The 13,758-nt window shown below is 32.3% G+C and overlaps 2 protein-coding genes across 2 annotated transcripts; both read right to left on the bottom strand.

Annotated features, from left to right (window-relative positions):
• On the bottom strand, positions 3,824-5,044 carry LOC104780760 (senescence-specific cysteine protease SAG12-like). Its single transcript, XM_010505291.2, has 2 exons — positions 4,581-5,044; positions 3,824-4,219 (listed from the first exon to the last, which is right to left on the bottom strand). Exons 1-2 carry the CDS (start codon positions 4,804-4,806, stop codon positions 4,008-4,010), a joined length of 438 nt encoding a protein of 145 aa, XP_010503593.1. The 5' UTR covers positions 4,807-5,044; the 3' UTR covers positions 3,824-4,007.
• Positions 10,223-10,943, bottom strand: LOC104783949 (fruit bromelain-like). The gene is made up of 2 exons (XM_010509043.1): positions 10,581-10,943; positions 10,223-10,303 (listed from the first exon to the last, which is right to left on the bottom strand). Exons 1-2 carry the CDS (start codon positions 10,941-10,943, stop codon positions 10,223-10,225), a joined length of 444 nt encoding a protein of 147 aa, XP_010507345.1.

Here is a 13,758-nt window from a genome sequence, read left to right as displayed (position 1 = left end):
AAAAAGGAAAATTAACAAAACTAATCTATTTTCCATTGTAGGCTAATTATGTTATACATTTTTCTCAGTTAGATTTTGACATGTATAAACAAAAAAAATAATTCATTAAGCATGTATATTATTGTTAATCAATAAATAGTGAATAACAAATTTAAAAAGACTTAACATAAGTTATGTCAAAAAAATTATTATTTTTGAAACGTAATAAGACAGCTAATTAAGAAATAACATTATTTCTACAAAAAAAATATGTTTGTGAAATGACCTTAGTAGTGGTCATTGGTAAGTTCAATTGTATAAGGCACCATTACACTAGAGATCGAGTCCCGTTCTCTACAAATGTAGGGATTTGGCTAATGGATCGGCCTGTTGTGGCCCAAATGTTGACAAAAAAGTATTATATGTTTATAACAAAAGCTTTGATCTTTGATTTTTTTTCGATACAATTTTGCCAATTTATTGTGTGGGTTTTTGTTTCGTGAGGGTTCTAGAGTGGAAGCTATCAGATGCAATGAAATGGAATCGAAGTATATAAATCCCGCTAATTTAATCGAGAATGTAAATACTGATGGAGGTTCCAAAAGTGATTCTACAGTTTGTAGCAGTTTGGAAGATTAGTCGGTGAATGATGTTTCTGGTCAAAATCTAGAGTTTTCTCTTCTGAATAATGTTGATGATTTCGATACTGAAACAAGAGCTGCTTGATCGAGTAATTGAAAAGTGATTTTCAAATTTTGAAAGTTGGAATGGTAAACCGTTTTAAAATTGGTTTCAAACCGGATTTATGTAGTTTTTGGTTTGTAAATCATTTAAACCCATGTATATCGAGAATTATATGAGAACTTTTGATTCGAGTAGAAATAAGTTGAGAATTTATGATTAGAGAATATTTGAGACGAGGTCATAGTTTTAAGTAGTTTTGGTACAATACGATACTTATAAAGAGTAAATAGGTCATTGATCTTTAACGTAATTACGACATATGTTATGTTTTGGATTGTTTATAAAGTTTCTTTTTTGTATATTTGAATTATCTAAGACTTATATATACCATCGTGATTATAATTTTCAAATTTTAATTTTTATTATGTTATATTAACTTTTTCTCAGTTTCTCAAATTTTATTAGGTTGGTCATAAAATCATTGTAATAGAGTAGATAATTTTCACATGTTGTTCATCCAAAATATCTTTGGAGTAAAAAATTCATGGTTAATGAAATTATGTCACAAAACAATTTTAGTAATTATAAGAACTATAATTATGTCAAAATGAAAGTAAAGCAACATATAATTTTTTTAAAATTGATAAATAGCATACTTTAACAATAACATAATTTGGGGTATTTTCAAAAATACCCCTTTTTCTATGTCATTTTTCAAAAATACCCTTTGATGTGTCCATTTTCAAAAATACCCCTTTTTAATATATAAAATGACAAAATTATAAACCCTAAACTCAAAATACTAAACCCTATCCCTTAAAAACTATACCCTAAATGTAAATTGGGAACCCAAACCTAAAAAACAAATTCTAAAAATTAATTTAAAATAGGGTAATTGTGTAAAAGAGGGCAAAAATGAAAAAGTTTAAAAAAATGGGCATTTTTAAAAAGGGGTATGCCAACAAGGGCATTTTTGAAAAGGGGTATGCCAACAAGGGCATTTCTAACAAATTCTCAAATAATTTTGAGTGTAAGAACATATTTTTAATAGTAAAAAATAGAGTAAAATTGTACATGCTTACTAACTAGATGTTGCTTTGATGAACTCTTTGCATGTAAGATATTTTGTGAATAAGTTGTGTAACATTTTAAAAATTTGACAATAATAATATTCGTAATGATGAGTATTTGGCAAAAGTTTTGGTGGGATATAATTTAGCTTTGAATTATTGTAATAATTGTTATAATATATTAAAATATATAAATATAAATAAGTGTATGAAAAAAATACAAAAATGATTTTTTCTGTAACTAAAATGATTTATATATTTAATTCAGGAAATAAAATTTCTTTATATATCTTAAAACAATTGTTTAAGATTTAAGATTTATTTTCTTCAACAATTTTAAACCCGCACATAGTGCGGGCCCTTATCTAGTATATATATAATTGATAATTCAAAGTAGTACTTATATTTTATATAATTTGTTTGGGTTCACATGATAGTCTGAAATTGAGTTAACAATAAAATATTTGTCGACAATGAAATAAACAACGAAAAAAGAAGATATTTATGAATATGAGCAATTCCAATTTTTGTATCATCATCACCAATTTCATGTTAACATATCATATTCTTTCGTAGGAGTAGGCATGGGTAAAATATTTAAACCCCATGATCCGATCTGAACCTGAATCTATAATTTTAAAATCTTAAACGGATTCAAAATCTCTAGTTCAAAAACTCAAACCCGAATCCAATCTATAACTTAAGTTTCTATTGTATATACATAGCATTGTAGAAATTATAACATATGTACACAACAACAAATACAATTACACAAAATAATTGGTGTACTAAATTTCCAATTTATCACCACATAATAAATCCAAAAGACAAATGTAAGCAACTAAGGTTAATTTTACTTTTTGTTCAGCCACAGATGTCTTACAAAAATCATCAAGTTCTTAAACCTTTGGTGGAAACTTGGTTTTCCATTGATAATTGCTACAACAGTACATCCCTATGGTGTCGATCAACACTCTAAACCAGAAACTTGTTCACATGCGTAACATCTAGGAAGATGACATTGGTAGGTTCGTTGTGCATTTAACATTCCTATAAACTATGGTTACATCGTACAAAATATTATAATCTATATACATATATATAGGTAATATAAAACGACAAGATATTTAACGTCTTTATTTTGCAAAACTTGGTATGAATGTGCACGTTTAAATCAATATGATCATGTACGTATATGATGTATAGTTCGTTTTTTGTTGTTCTATGTACGTTTAAGTCAATCTAGTCATATACATACATAATGTTTTTTGTGTACGTCCATAAGTCTACGACGAATGAAAGGTATAATTGTAATTTTCCAGTCATCTTCAACCTAAGTTCTCTCTTCTGCAACCCTAATTTTGCTGCCGTCATTTTCAGTTTTTCATAATCCGTTGTTTTCTTTATCTTTTAATGTTTTTTACATAAAAATCATGTAAATCTAGCATATTTTAACATTTTTTAAGTTTGATAAGCTTATAATTCTAAGTTTTTTGTTAATTATTAGGATGTTTAAGTCAGTAACATAGGTCTTAATATGAATGAGTTTTAACACTCTGACTAGAACTCTACTCGCCATGAACAATTTCTGGTTTCCACTTCTCTCTATGATGAAGAACAATTGGTTTTTGTTTTCTCTCCTCATTTTTTTTATTTGTTTATATATAATTTAAAAAAACTCAGCTAAAGTAAAGTCACATTACATTTGGAAGAGAAAGCAAACTAATATAGTTTGGTTATATGGACATTATTGTCAAAAAATGACCTTGTGGCTATTCTATGAAAAGTAGAATTGACTTTGTCAAACCATGAAAGAAAATGTTGACTTGGAGTGGTCAGTGAAATTTTTTTTTTTTTTTTGATAAGGGTATTTGTCAGTACTCTGAACAAACTCATCTACATGATATATAAAAGGATATCAAGCAAGTGGATAAAAAGCAAGTTTGGCCAGACCACACGCTCCTTCAGGCGAATCAACGTCTCTCTTGATTCTCAGTAACCATTTTCTCCCCAATCTTCTCCCCATGAGTTCTTTAACAACCAATACTTAATCCCTTCTTCACTCATCCCGTAACCAACGATGGTAACTGCATGAGTCAGGTTCGTCCCGCAGTCCTCTCCATCGAATATCCCGCCGTCATATTGCATAAACGCAGCTCCTGACCCATTTATCGCAACGGAAATAGGTTGTTGAGACACCGCTTTAAGCAATGCTTCCTCATCATTTTGGGTAACCGTCTTGTAATCGCTGATTGTTGAAGCAGTAGAAAGAGGTTAGTCACAGGTAAGGATAGCTATCCTCTGTGTGGTGATTCCTTGGTTGTTTATAATGTAGCTGAAAGCACTCGACATGATCCCTCCGTTACATCCGTTGTTCTCTGTGTTGCAATCAACCAGTTGTTGCTCTGACAAGGATACGAGCTCTCCTTTCGCAATCTTCGTAATGCCTTCCAGTGCTGCCACTGCCGAGAAAGCCCAACAACATCCTGTGTTCCATTACAGTAATTTATATCATGGATGTATCATCGGTGATATTTACAATCAAAATAATGTCATTGCCTAGCAATAAAGGAAAATCCATATCAGAGATGGAAAATTGTAAGGTTTGTAATGTAACTGATGGATCATAGTCTTTTAAATTCAAAAACAGTAAGTCAAACAAAAAAATCAAATTAAACTGAAAGGAAAATAACAGATTAATTAACTCGGTATTGGTTGTATGTCTTGTAGAGCTTTCACTGTTATGCTCATTCATATATTTGTAATCTTTCATTAAAATTAATAAAGAAAAGGCAAAAAAACAATGAGAATAATAAACAAATAAGTGATGATAATTATATAAATTACCACATGGGTTTTGGTTCTTAACTGGTGTAACGGCCGCTTCCTGTCTCCAATCCATGCTCTCACCGGTTTCACTGACATTTTCATGTCTAAATGACACGGTTTTGTGGGAGTCCAGTGATGAAGTACCTTCTGGCACCACCAGCCCCATGTACCTCGCCTGGAATTCCTCGTCGGTGAGGTGGGAGAACTTGTTGACATCCAACTTGTAGGTCTTGTTCGTTTTCATGTTGAAGCTCTCAACGAACTTTAAGTTCTTCTTAAAATCTGAAACCTACTCGCTTTCTCAGCCTCGTGTGAGTAAACGCTATGGAACCGAGACATCCATTGCTCATGTTTTTCAACGGCAGAAGCTTCAAAGACCACGAGATGTGCTTGAACTCAAAAGAATGGCAAAAATAAAGAAAAAGATCGAAGCCATTCTACTAGAGAGCTAGCTAGAGAAAACGTTTCTGAAATGTTTTGATATAAACCTTTCCTTTATATTGTATATGACTTGGTTGCAAAGAAAGGAGCATGAGAAGGTACTGTTATATAGAGACTGCGACGTCCGACGTGCATGGTGGCGTATTTTCTCTTTGAATATTCTAACGAGCGATCTTGTTGCCAATTTCTACACGCTACTAAGTCAAGTAAATGGCCAATCATATTACGTAAGTTTTCTATTCTGAGAAGAATCCTACAATAATCGATATTCATGATAACGAGGGTAAGCTTGGATTTTTTATATAGAAAATTTACATATACCTTCTTTATAAACGTCATGATAACGACGCTGCATAAAATATGTAGTCTGATTAGCTGAAACTTTTATTCTAAACATTGTTGTAGCTAATGTCTTGCGGAATTTGAGAATTGAATTACATGATCAAATATTCCCTCTTTGTGAATAAAAATAATGTTTTTTTTCTTCAAATAATAGTATATTATGTTGTCATATGTTCATACCCAAAACTTAACTTAGTTGTGCATATATGAAATCAATAATAAGTTTCCATATTTTTGGAGAAATTCTTAGCATTCCTTGCTAATCAAAATATTTCTCTTTGCCTTGTTGATTGAGAAAAACAAAAAACCATTTTTTTTTGGTGGTATTAGTTAAAGGGACATGACGGAGGTGACAAACAAGAAACAATACTATGTTTAAAATATAGGTGGATTGAGTTTAGAACAGTTGTGTGGCTGATATTGTTGCATGTGTGAAGAGCGCATAACGAAGATTTCATCAAGAGAATTGACCTGACAGAATGAGATTATTTTTATTTTATTTTTAAATTTTATTTTTAATTAGCACCGGAATGGATGTGAGCTGATGAGCATGTTATTTGGTTGGGAGTTGCACGCAATCTCAGTATACCACCATGTGTAAATGAACTCATTGACTCGCTTTCCACTTCAAAACTCATAGAGGCAAGATATAGAGTCAGCTGTGTCAATGAGAAGGCAAGGATATGCAGGTCTGGTTTGATCAATGGCATGACCCGATGCAATAACAAAAAAAAAGTTCAATTTTTTAACAAACAATCAGGTTAAATGGAGAAAAACTCATCTAAAAGGCCTCAGATTATATTTAAGTTTTATTTTAAAGCCCAAAACTAATACACAAATAAATAGGCCAAATAAAAATAAGAAATTAAATATTTAAATAACGTAAACTTTTAAAAAATTGGATCTTAAATTTATTGATCCCTGTACAAATGCACTTGCCCATCGCCGGAGCTGGATATGGGGGTTACAACAAGAAAGAGAACAATATAATATTATAAAAAACAAATTTACACTGATGAAAAATTTAGTTATTAGATTCGAGGATATTCCAATAGAATCCAGATAATGACAAATAGTGAAACTATAGTATTTTGCTAATTTTGAATAGTAAACTAACTAGTGTACTAATAATATGTCATTGACCTCACAAATCTTATCAATAGAATCCAAGAATAAACTGGTTGAGACTTTGAAAAGAATCAAATCCCCACAGGATATATGAATTGTCAAACCAAATTTTTTAGCCAGTCCACTGATACTGTACATCAGTACAGATATATATAACTATAACCGCCGAAAAAAAACGAAACGTTTCACTAGTATATAATTGTAGCATTGTATATGGTTGATGTACTTGCATGAATATAAGTACCTTTTAAATAACGATATCATATATTTTTTTTGTCAACTCATGTTATTAATAAATTTGGTTCTAATCAAGCTAGGATACAAGGTACAATACTACACCCAAAAGAGGGGAGGCTTAAGCCGGCGTACTACAAGAATGTCCCCGAAGACTAAGGCCGGAGGAAAACAAGATTTCCCCGGAAACTATGTAGAACCAAACATAACAGTAGCTTTTGATAACAAAAACGAAAGGAAACAACAACCTTAATCTAAAAGCACAAGCAACCGGCCAAAAGACCTTAAAGGAAACAAAAGAACCAAGAGAGCAAAGAACCTATTCTTCTACCGCACAAACGAATGAGATTTACCAAGGATGCCCACGGCCAACTCAAGAATAACATCAATCACCTCCTAACATGATGAGAGCCAATCTCTCGTAACCAAGGACTAGGGACTTCATAACACGGCAAGCAAGACCACTCACTTCCGGAAGTGACGACGACGTTGATACGCCCAAGAACGTCAAACTAGAAGTCTTCAGAACGCGAGGAGTGAGGCTTAACTTCTCGAAGAAACACCAATCTCATAAACAAAACCGACGAAAAAGGAGAAAGCTATCACCCACTTAGCACAACAAGAAGAAAAATGAACTCTGCAAACTTAAGATTCTACCATCATATTTAAACAAAACGAAACTTCTGCCTAGAAAGGAGTTGAGACATCCCAATCGAAAGCTACTAAATTTGCTCGATACTACTAAGGAACACCGTAAAACTACCACTACCAACAACCAACTAAAACGATTCCATCTAACTCTAGCAACGCGTCGAAGAAGAACGGCCAGAAGACCGGCTTACCAAACAACAAAAACAGAGGAGACCATGGCCATGGATTCACGAAGAACCAAACCTCGAGATCCGCCAACAAGAACAGAGCATCCGCCAGATCTACAGATCTCAGACACCCAACAACAATCCTCTCTGGAGAAGCTGACCACCGACAGAGCCAAACACCCTCGCCGTGAAGATCTACCATTTCCACCAAAGTAAGCTTTTCTCCAATGAAATACAAGAGAAAGATGAAAAACAGAACCAAAAAACAAAAGTACAAAACGAAAGGGGAAACCACTCACGGCGTCGGCGAGAAGCGCCAACCACCGGAGTGACTTCCCGGTCACAGATCTGAGAAAAGACTAGGGTTTACTTTTGAGAGAAGAGAGCGGTGCTCGAGGAATTTGCTCCACGATATAGTTCTAATATAAATAACGATATCATTCTAAGCATTTTTTAATAAATTAATGACAAAGAAAACACTTTAGAAGTCTACGACAAAACAGTAGTTATTAACCACAAACCTTTTCTTTTTGTAGTGTTCAATAAATTCAGTGAGAAATGAAGACATAGTTACGTACTTACGTTCCCTGTTTGCTGGAAGTACTATGGTATATTTTGAGCATCCTGATACAGCTCGGGTCGTTGTTGTTTGGGATCCTTGTGGTGGTGCATAACTGCATAAGGCTTATGTTCAATTTGTTACTTTCGGAGTTCTTCTTCAATCAAAAACTTTATATTAGCTACACCAACGTACATTATTTTTTTGGTTCAAAGCTTAAACGTACATTTATAAATGAAAATTTGCAAAACATATAATGCGGCTGCCGAATACCACTTGATATGCTCAAATTTATCTTAAAACTACTCTCTTAAATTAAGAGATCACTATAGTATTTAGGGATCATATCTACAAAGACTCTAGACATACAATAGATTAATAGTCTTCTAATTCTGCTAAACAGATATATTGTAATTAAATTGCAAGGTGAAAACAAAAAATAAAAGAGTTGTAAATCAATGAGAATAAACGCTAGACCTAAGTAAATTCTTAGGAAATTATGGAAAATCATATCAATCAATTAAGCAAGCATGATTCAAAAATTAAGCATCGTTCTTAAACTCTAACCACAATTGTAAAATAAATCAGTTCTCACTGCTAATATTATCTAAGTTTAAAATCCAAAAATCCAATCACTTTGCAAAATCCAAGTTACAAACCAGCTTTGAAAACAAATTAATTTTGTTCACAAAATTACTAAATCAAATCTATTTCTAAAAAATAATTTTGCTCACCCCAAAGGTTTATATTAGGAAAATCAATTCAATTCTCATATCAATCAATAATCCTAAGATTTAAATCCAGATAACTAATCAAAGATCTAGCTTTAAGAACAACCTATGGTGAAGAACAAGAAAGATAATGAATCCAAACAATAAATCAATCTAAAAATCCATGAAATCTCTAATGAGAATCCTGAACCTAACAAGCATATCTACTCAGACATAATCAATGAAGCACAAATCATATTCTGAATAAATTGCATTAAAAAATTAAAAAAGTTCTAAATCTCTCTGAAAGAGTCTTGATTCTTCTTTCCAAAAGCTTTCTAAAAATAAAGGCCCACAAATAATCGCTAAGATGATGAAACAAGTGATGCACCTATGAAAGACTTCCTGAATTGAATCTCGTTCACGATCTTCTTCTTCTCTCTGCATTGAATCTCATTCTCGTATTTATAAACCTTAGCTTCTTTTTCTTCTATCTCAATGATGATGATCTTCGATCGGTTGAGACTTCCTGAATTCTGGGTTGTTTTAGGTTGAATTCTGGGTTGTTTTAGGTTGAATTCTGGGTTTTTACAATATGCATTGTGGAGATCTGACTCCTATGGCCACATATCCTTGATTTGATTTAAAAAGTAGAATTTTTATTATCATTTGATCAAACAAGATCCTTATGTTTTCTGTTCACGTTCAATTATTAATTAGCATCCCTTAGTTAATAATTGTTCTTCATTGATGAACCCTCGAGAATCCGTTTTTGGTATTGGTTCATGAGTTGTGTGAATTTTGTTAAGTAATGTTTGTGTATTATACATGTGTGCAGCATTTTTTTTTTGGGTGGCGTTGAGACATCATCACCACGTTCTAGCTGAATTTTATGTGGGTTTGTTTCCATTCACAGCAACCTTCTTCAATGTACGAGGAAAGAGAAGAAGAACCAAAGAAGAGAGAAAAAGAGAAAGAGGATTATATATTCAATTGTTATACACTATATCAAAATAATTGTTGTGTCATAGTGGTTAAGGAGAGGATAATAGAATTAAGCATTTAGGTTTGAAACCTAGCTTGCTTTTTTTTTACACGACTAAAACGACGTCGTTTCACTCTGTCTACATATGTGGATTCGGAATAATGGCAGTACTAGGCATTCGGAATAAACCGAACCGAAAAAACCGAAAAATTTGGTTATCAGCGCCGATTGTGATAAGGGAATCAAACCGATCGGCAAAATAATTTTGACAATTCGGTTATCGGTTCGGTTCGGTTCGGCAGACGATAGCTGATCGGTTTTCTCGGTTAATAGGTGCACCATATAAAATGAAAAAAAAAACCTAATTCTATGTTTTTCTAGCCTCTTCTTTTTCCTCTTACGAGAGAAGAACTCTCTGTCTCCTTCTTCTATGTTCCCTTTTCTCATTCAACTATGTTCTTAGCTTCATCTTCCCCACCTTTTTGTATCTTCTTCTTCTCCTCCGTCACGACATCATTTCTCACCTGTAACGCCCGCAAACCAAAACTCTGTCGACACCAAAGTTTTCTGGTTCGACCAGAATGTTGTAATCGTCAATTTGGTTCGGTTTGGTTTTGGGAAACCATTGAACCGGGTTACTTAAGTGTTTGTCGACGAAAGGAAGGGTTTTTGGTTTGTCTTTGTCGCTGTTTAACGTTTTTGAGAGACAAAGGGAGAAAACTTTGTTCTTGAGCTTTTGAGAGAGATTTGTGAGATTCCTTGCTGTCATTTTCATGTCTAAATGACACCGGTTTCACTGACATTTTCATGTCTAAATGACACCGTTTTGTAAGAATCCAGTGATGAAGTAGCTTCGGGCACCACCAACCCCATGTACCTCGCTTCAAATTCCTCGTCTGTGAGGTCAGAGAACTTGTTGACATCCAACTTGTAGGCCTTGTTCGTATTCCTGTTGAAGCTCTGGACGAACTTTAAGTTCTTCTTAAAGATCTCAAACCTACTCGCTTTCTCAGCGTTGTGTGAGTAAACGCGATGGAATCGAGACATCCATTGCTCATGCTTCTCAATGGCAGAAGCTTCAAAGAGCCCACCCCCACGAGATGTGGCTCCCGAAGTTCTTGAGCTCAAAATAATGGCCAGAGTAAAGAAAATGATCGAAGCCATTCTACTAGAGAGAAAATGTATCTGGAATGTTTTGTTTTGGTATACAAGCGTTTAGGTTTATATGACTTTGATGCCAAGAAACAAGTCTGAGAAGGTGGTGTTTTATAGAGATTCTGAAGCGCGTAACATGTTTTCTGTTTGAATAGACGTAACGACGTTTTAATTTTGATAATTTTCTAACACGCTATGAAGTCAAGTAAATGGTCAGTCATCTTACGCCATTTTCTTAAACACCTAATTTTGTTAGGTCCGTTAGCGCAATCTGCAAACGTAATCTTGGGTGTAGAAATTTTTGCGCTTTTAACTAAAAAAATTATGAAATGGAGTAATGGACAAAGAATCATTGTGATGTAACCATACTACAAGTCTACAACTCTACCTTCTTAAAATTATATAAATAAAATTTAAACTGAATTTTAATGAAAAATATGAATTAAATATAATAAAAAAATTAAACTGAATTTCAGTGAAAAATATGAATTAAATATTAAATAAGTTCTAAACTGAATTTCAATGAAAAAAAATATGAAAAAAAAAGATTATCAATAAAGACAGTTTTAAATTTATTTTAAAATGAACAAACTTGCATCATTAGTTAATAATTTTAAATGGTAATAATGGAGCACGTTTTTTTTCATCTTTATTCATAAACAAACTATAGATAATTTTTGGCATGCATGAGAGTTTGGCCCACAGAACAAACATGTAATTATCAGCCATGGATTCGGCGTACTCTAAATATTTTTTAAATTTGTATGGCTGGTGGATTTATTCAATTTGAATCTGGTTGAACCAAGTGTCAACCCCGAGCCAATACAGAGGGAATAGAGTGTCAAAGCTCCACATTTTAGAAAGGTCAAAACTAAACTTCTTGTACGTAATAAGTAACTTTCGGCTGCATGGCTACCAACCAAGGAGTCAAGAATAGAGTAGTACTAGACAAGATATGGAAGTAAAATTACTATTTTCGAATAATGTTTTCTCGTTTGGCGAATATCAAATTACCATAAAAATAAAACTTTATAAGTTATTTGTTACACCAATGTATGTCATGCTTCCACCAATAAGCAATAACATAACTAGCAAAATACATTTAATTTGTAAAAAAGAAAATTTTCAAAACATATAATGGGGCTGCAAAAGGCCAATTATTGATATGGGTATTTGTCAGCATTCTGAACAAACACATCAACCAAGTGGATAGAAAGCAAGTTTGGCCAAACCAAAAGCTCCTTCAGGTGCATCTACGTCTCTCTTGATTCTCATGTAACCATTTTCTCCCCAATCTTCAGTGGCGGAGGTAGGGTGTAACTATGTGGATCAATTGACCCTGGTGAATTTTTTAAATTAGATGAAGTTTTAGGAAAAAAATAAATTAATCCTTATAAAATAGCAAAATTGACCTTTGTAAAAAAATTAAATAACATAATTGACCCTAATAACACGCTACGAAGTCAAGTAAATGGGTCAGTCATCTTACGTCATTTTCATAAACACCTAATTTTGTTATTTCATAAACACGCAATCTGCAAACGTAATCTTGGGTCTAGGTATTTATCGGAGAGTAAGCCTACATAACACATTTTGCTAAACATTGTTGATAGATTTTTTAGGAAGGGATAATGTACATGATCACATGCATTAACAAATTTTAATGGGGTTGTGAAAATAACTTTTGTTTTATAAATAATGGTATCTCATGAAACAAACTTAGTTTTGCATATTTGGAAGCAATTGAAAGTTTCCATAATGTTTGGAGAAAATATTGTAAGGATTATTACTAATCAAGAATTCAAGATAGTTCTCTTTCCTCGTTGATAAAAAAACAAGCTTTAGTAGCCAGAGGCAACCACGTTAAGAAGACAAAATAATAGGTGGAGATTTTAGATATTTTCAGATTTTTGGCTTTAAGTTTTTGATTTTTATAGTTTTTGATTTTTGGTGTACTTTTTAGGTTTTGCAAAATCTTCAATGGTAACTTGATTAATTTATGGGTTTTTATATAATTATATTTTTTTAATTAAGTTATTATATTTTAAGTTTTAGTTATTGTTTTTAAGATTAAATTTTATATAAAAATGTCACTAAAACCTTTTAAGAAAGTCATAAAATTTGGTTTTTGGATCCTATGAACAAATAACCAAAATTTCTTAAAATCAGGTTTTCCTAATTTTTAGGAAATCTACCTTTCTTAGAATCATGAATGGCTAATTGACTAGTTTTTGCTTAATCAAATGCCTAAAATTGGTTCAAAATATCTTGACATTCAAGGCCTTGGTTCATTAGTTTCTTTGATAAAGTTTTCCAGACTCTTCTTGAAACTGGTTTTTCAGACTCTTTGGTTCTCGATCCAAGATAACATTTTCTCCTACCCTGAATGTTATTGAATATCTAAATTTTGTACCACTGAAGCCTTGAATGTCATCTGATTTTGCATCAGTTTTTAGTTTTTGATTCGACAAATTCCAGTTTTTTAGTTATTCACGATTATTAAAAAAAAAAAAGGTTTCCTAAAAATTAGAAAAACTAGATTTTGATGAATTTTGGCAATTCCTTCATAATATCCAGGAACCACATTTTGTTGGTTTTTCAATATAACTTTTTTTCCTTTTTCTTTTTACTTTTTTCCTCATATATTTATATATAAATAAAAAATAATCAAACTACCATTCAAAATTTTGCAAAAACTAAAATCTCCAAAAATCAGAAAGTAAAACTTATTTAAAAACCAAAAACCAAAATGTAAAACTCATTTGAAAACCAACAATCATTCATGGTCTAAATATTTTTGTTGAATATCTAAATCTTGTACCAT

The sequence above is a fragment of the Camelina sativa genome, chromosome 4, assembly GCF_000633955.1.
Source record: "Camelina sativa cultivar DH55 chromosome 4, Cs, whole genome shotgun sequence".
NCBI classification, from domain to species: domain Eukaryota; kingdom Viridiplantae; phylum Streptophyta; class Magnoliopsida; order Brassicales; family Brassicaceae; genus Camelina; species Camelina sativa.
This window is presented reverse-complemented; position numbering and strand designations above follow the sequence as displayed.

Bases quoted from the DNA above. Each gene is read 5' to 3' on its own strand.
- LOC104780760 (XM_010505291.2), bottom strand. From the start codon at position 4,806: ATGAAAACGAACAAGACCTACAAGTTGGATGTCAACAAGTTCTCCCAC. The intron at 4,220-4,580 runs GTAATTTATATA...AATGGAACACAG, and splicing joins TAAGAACCAAAACCCATGTG to GATGTTGTTGGGCTTTCTCG.
- LOC104783949 (XM_010509043.1), bottom strand. From the start codon at position 10,943: ATGGCTTCGATCATTTTCTTTACTCTGGCCATTATTTTGAGCTCAAGA. The intron at 10,304-10,580 runs GTCAGTGAAACC...CGGGCGTTACAG, and splicing joins TGTCATTTAGACATGAAAAT to GTGAGAAATGATGTCGTGAC.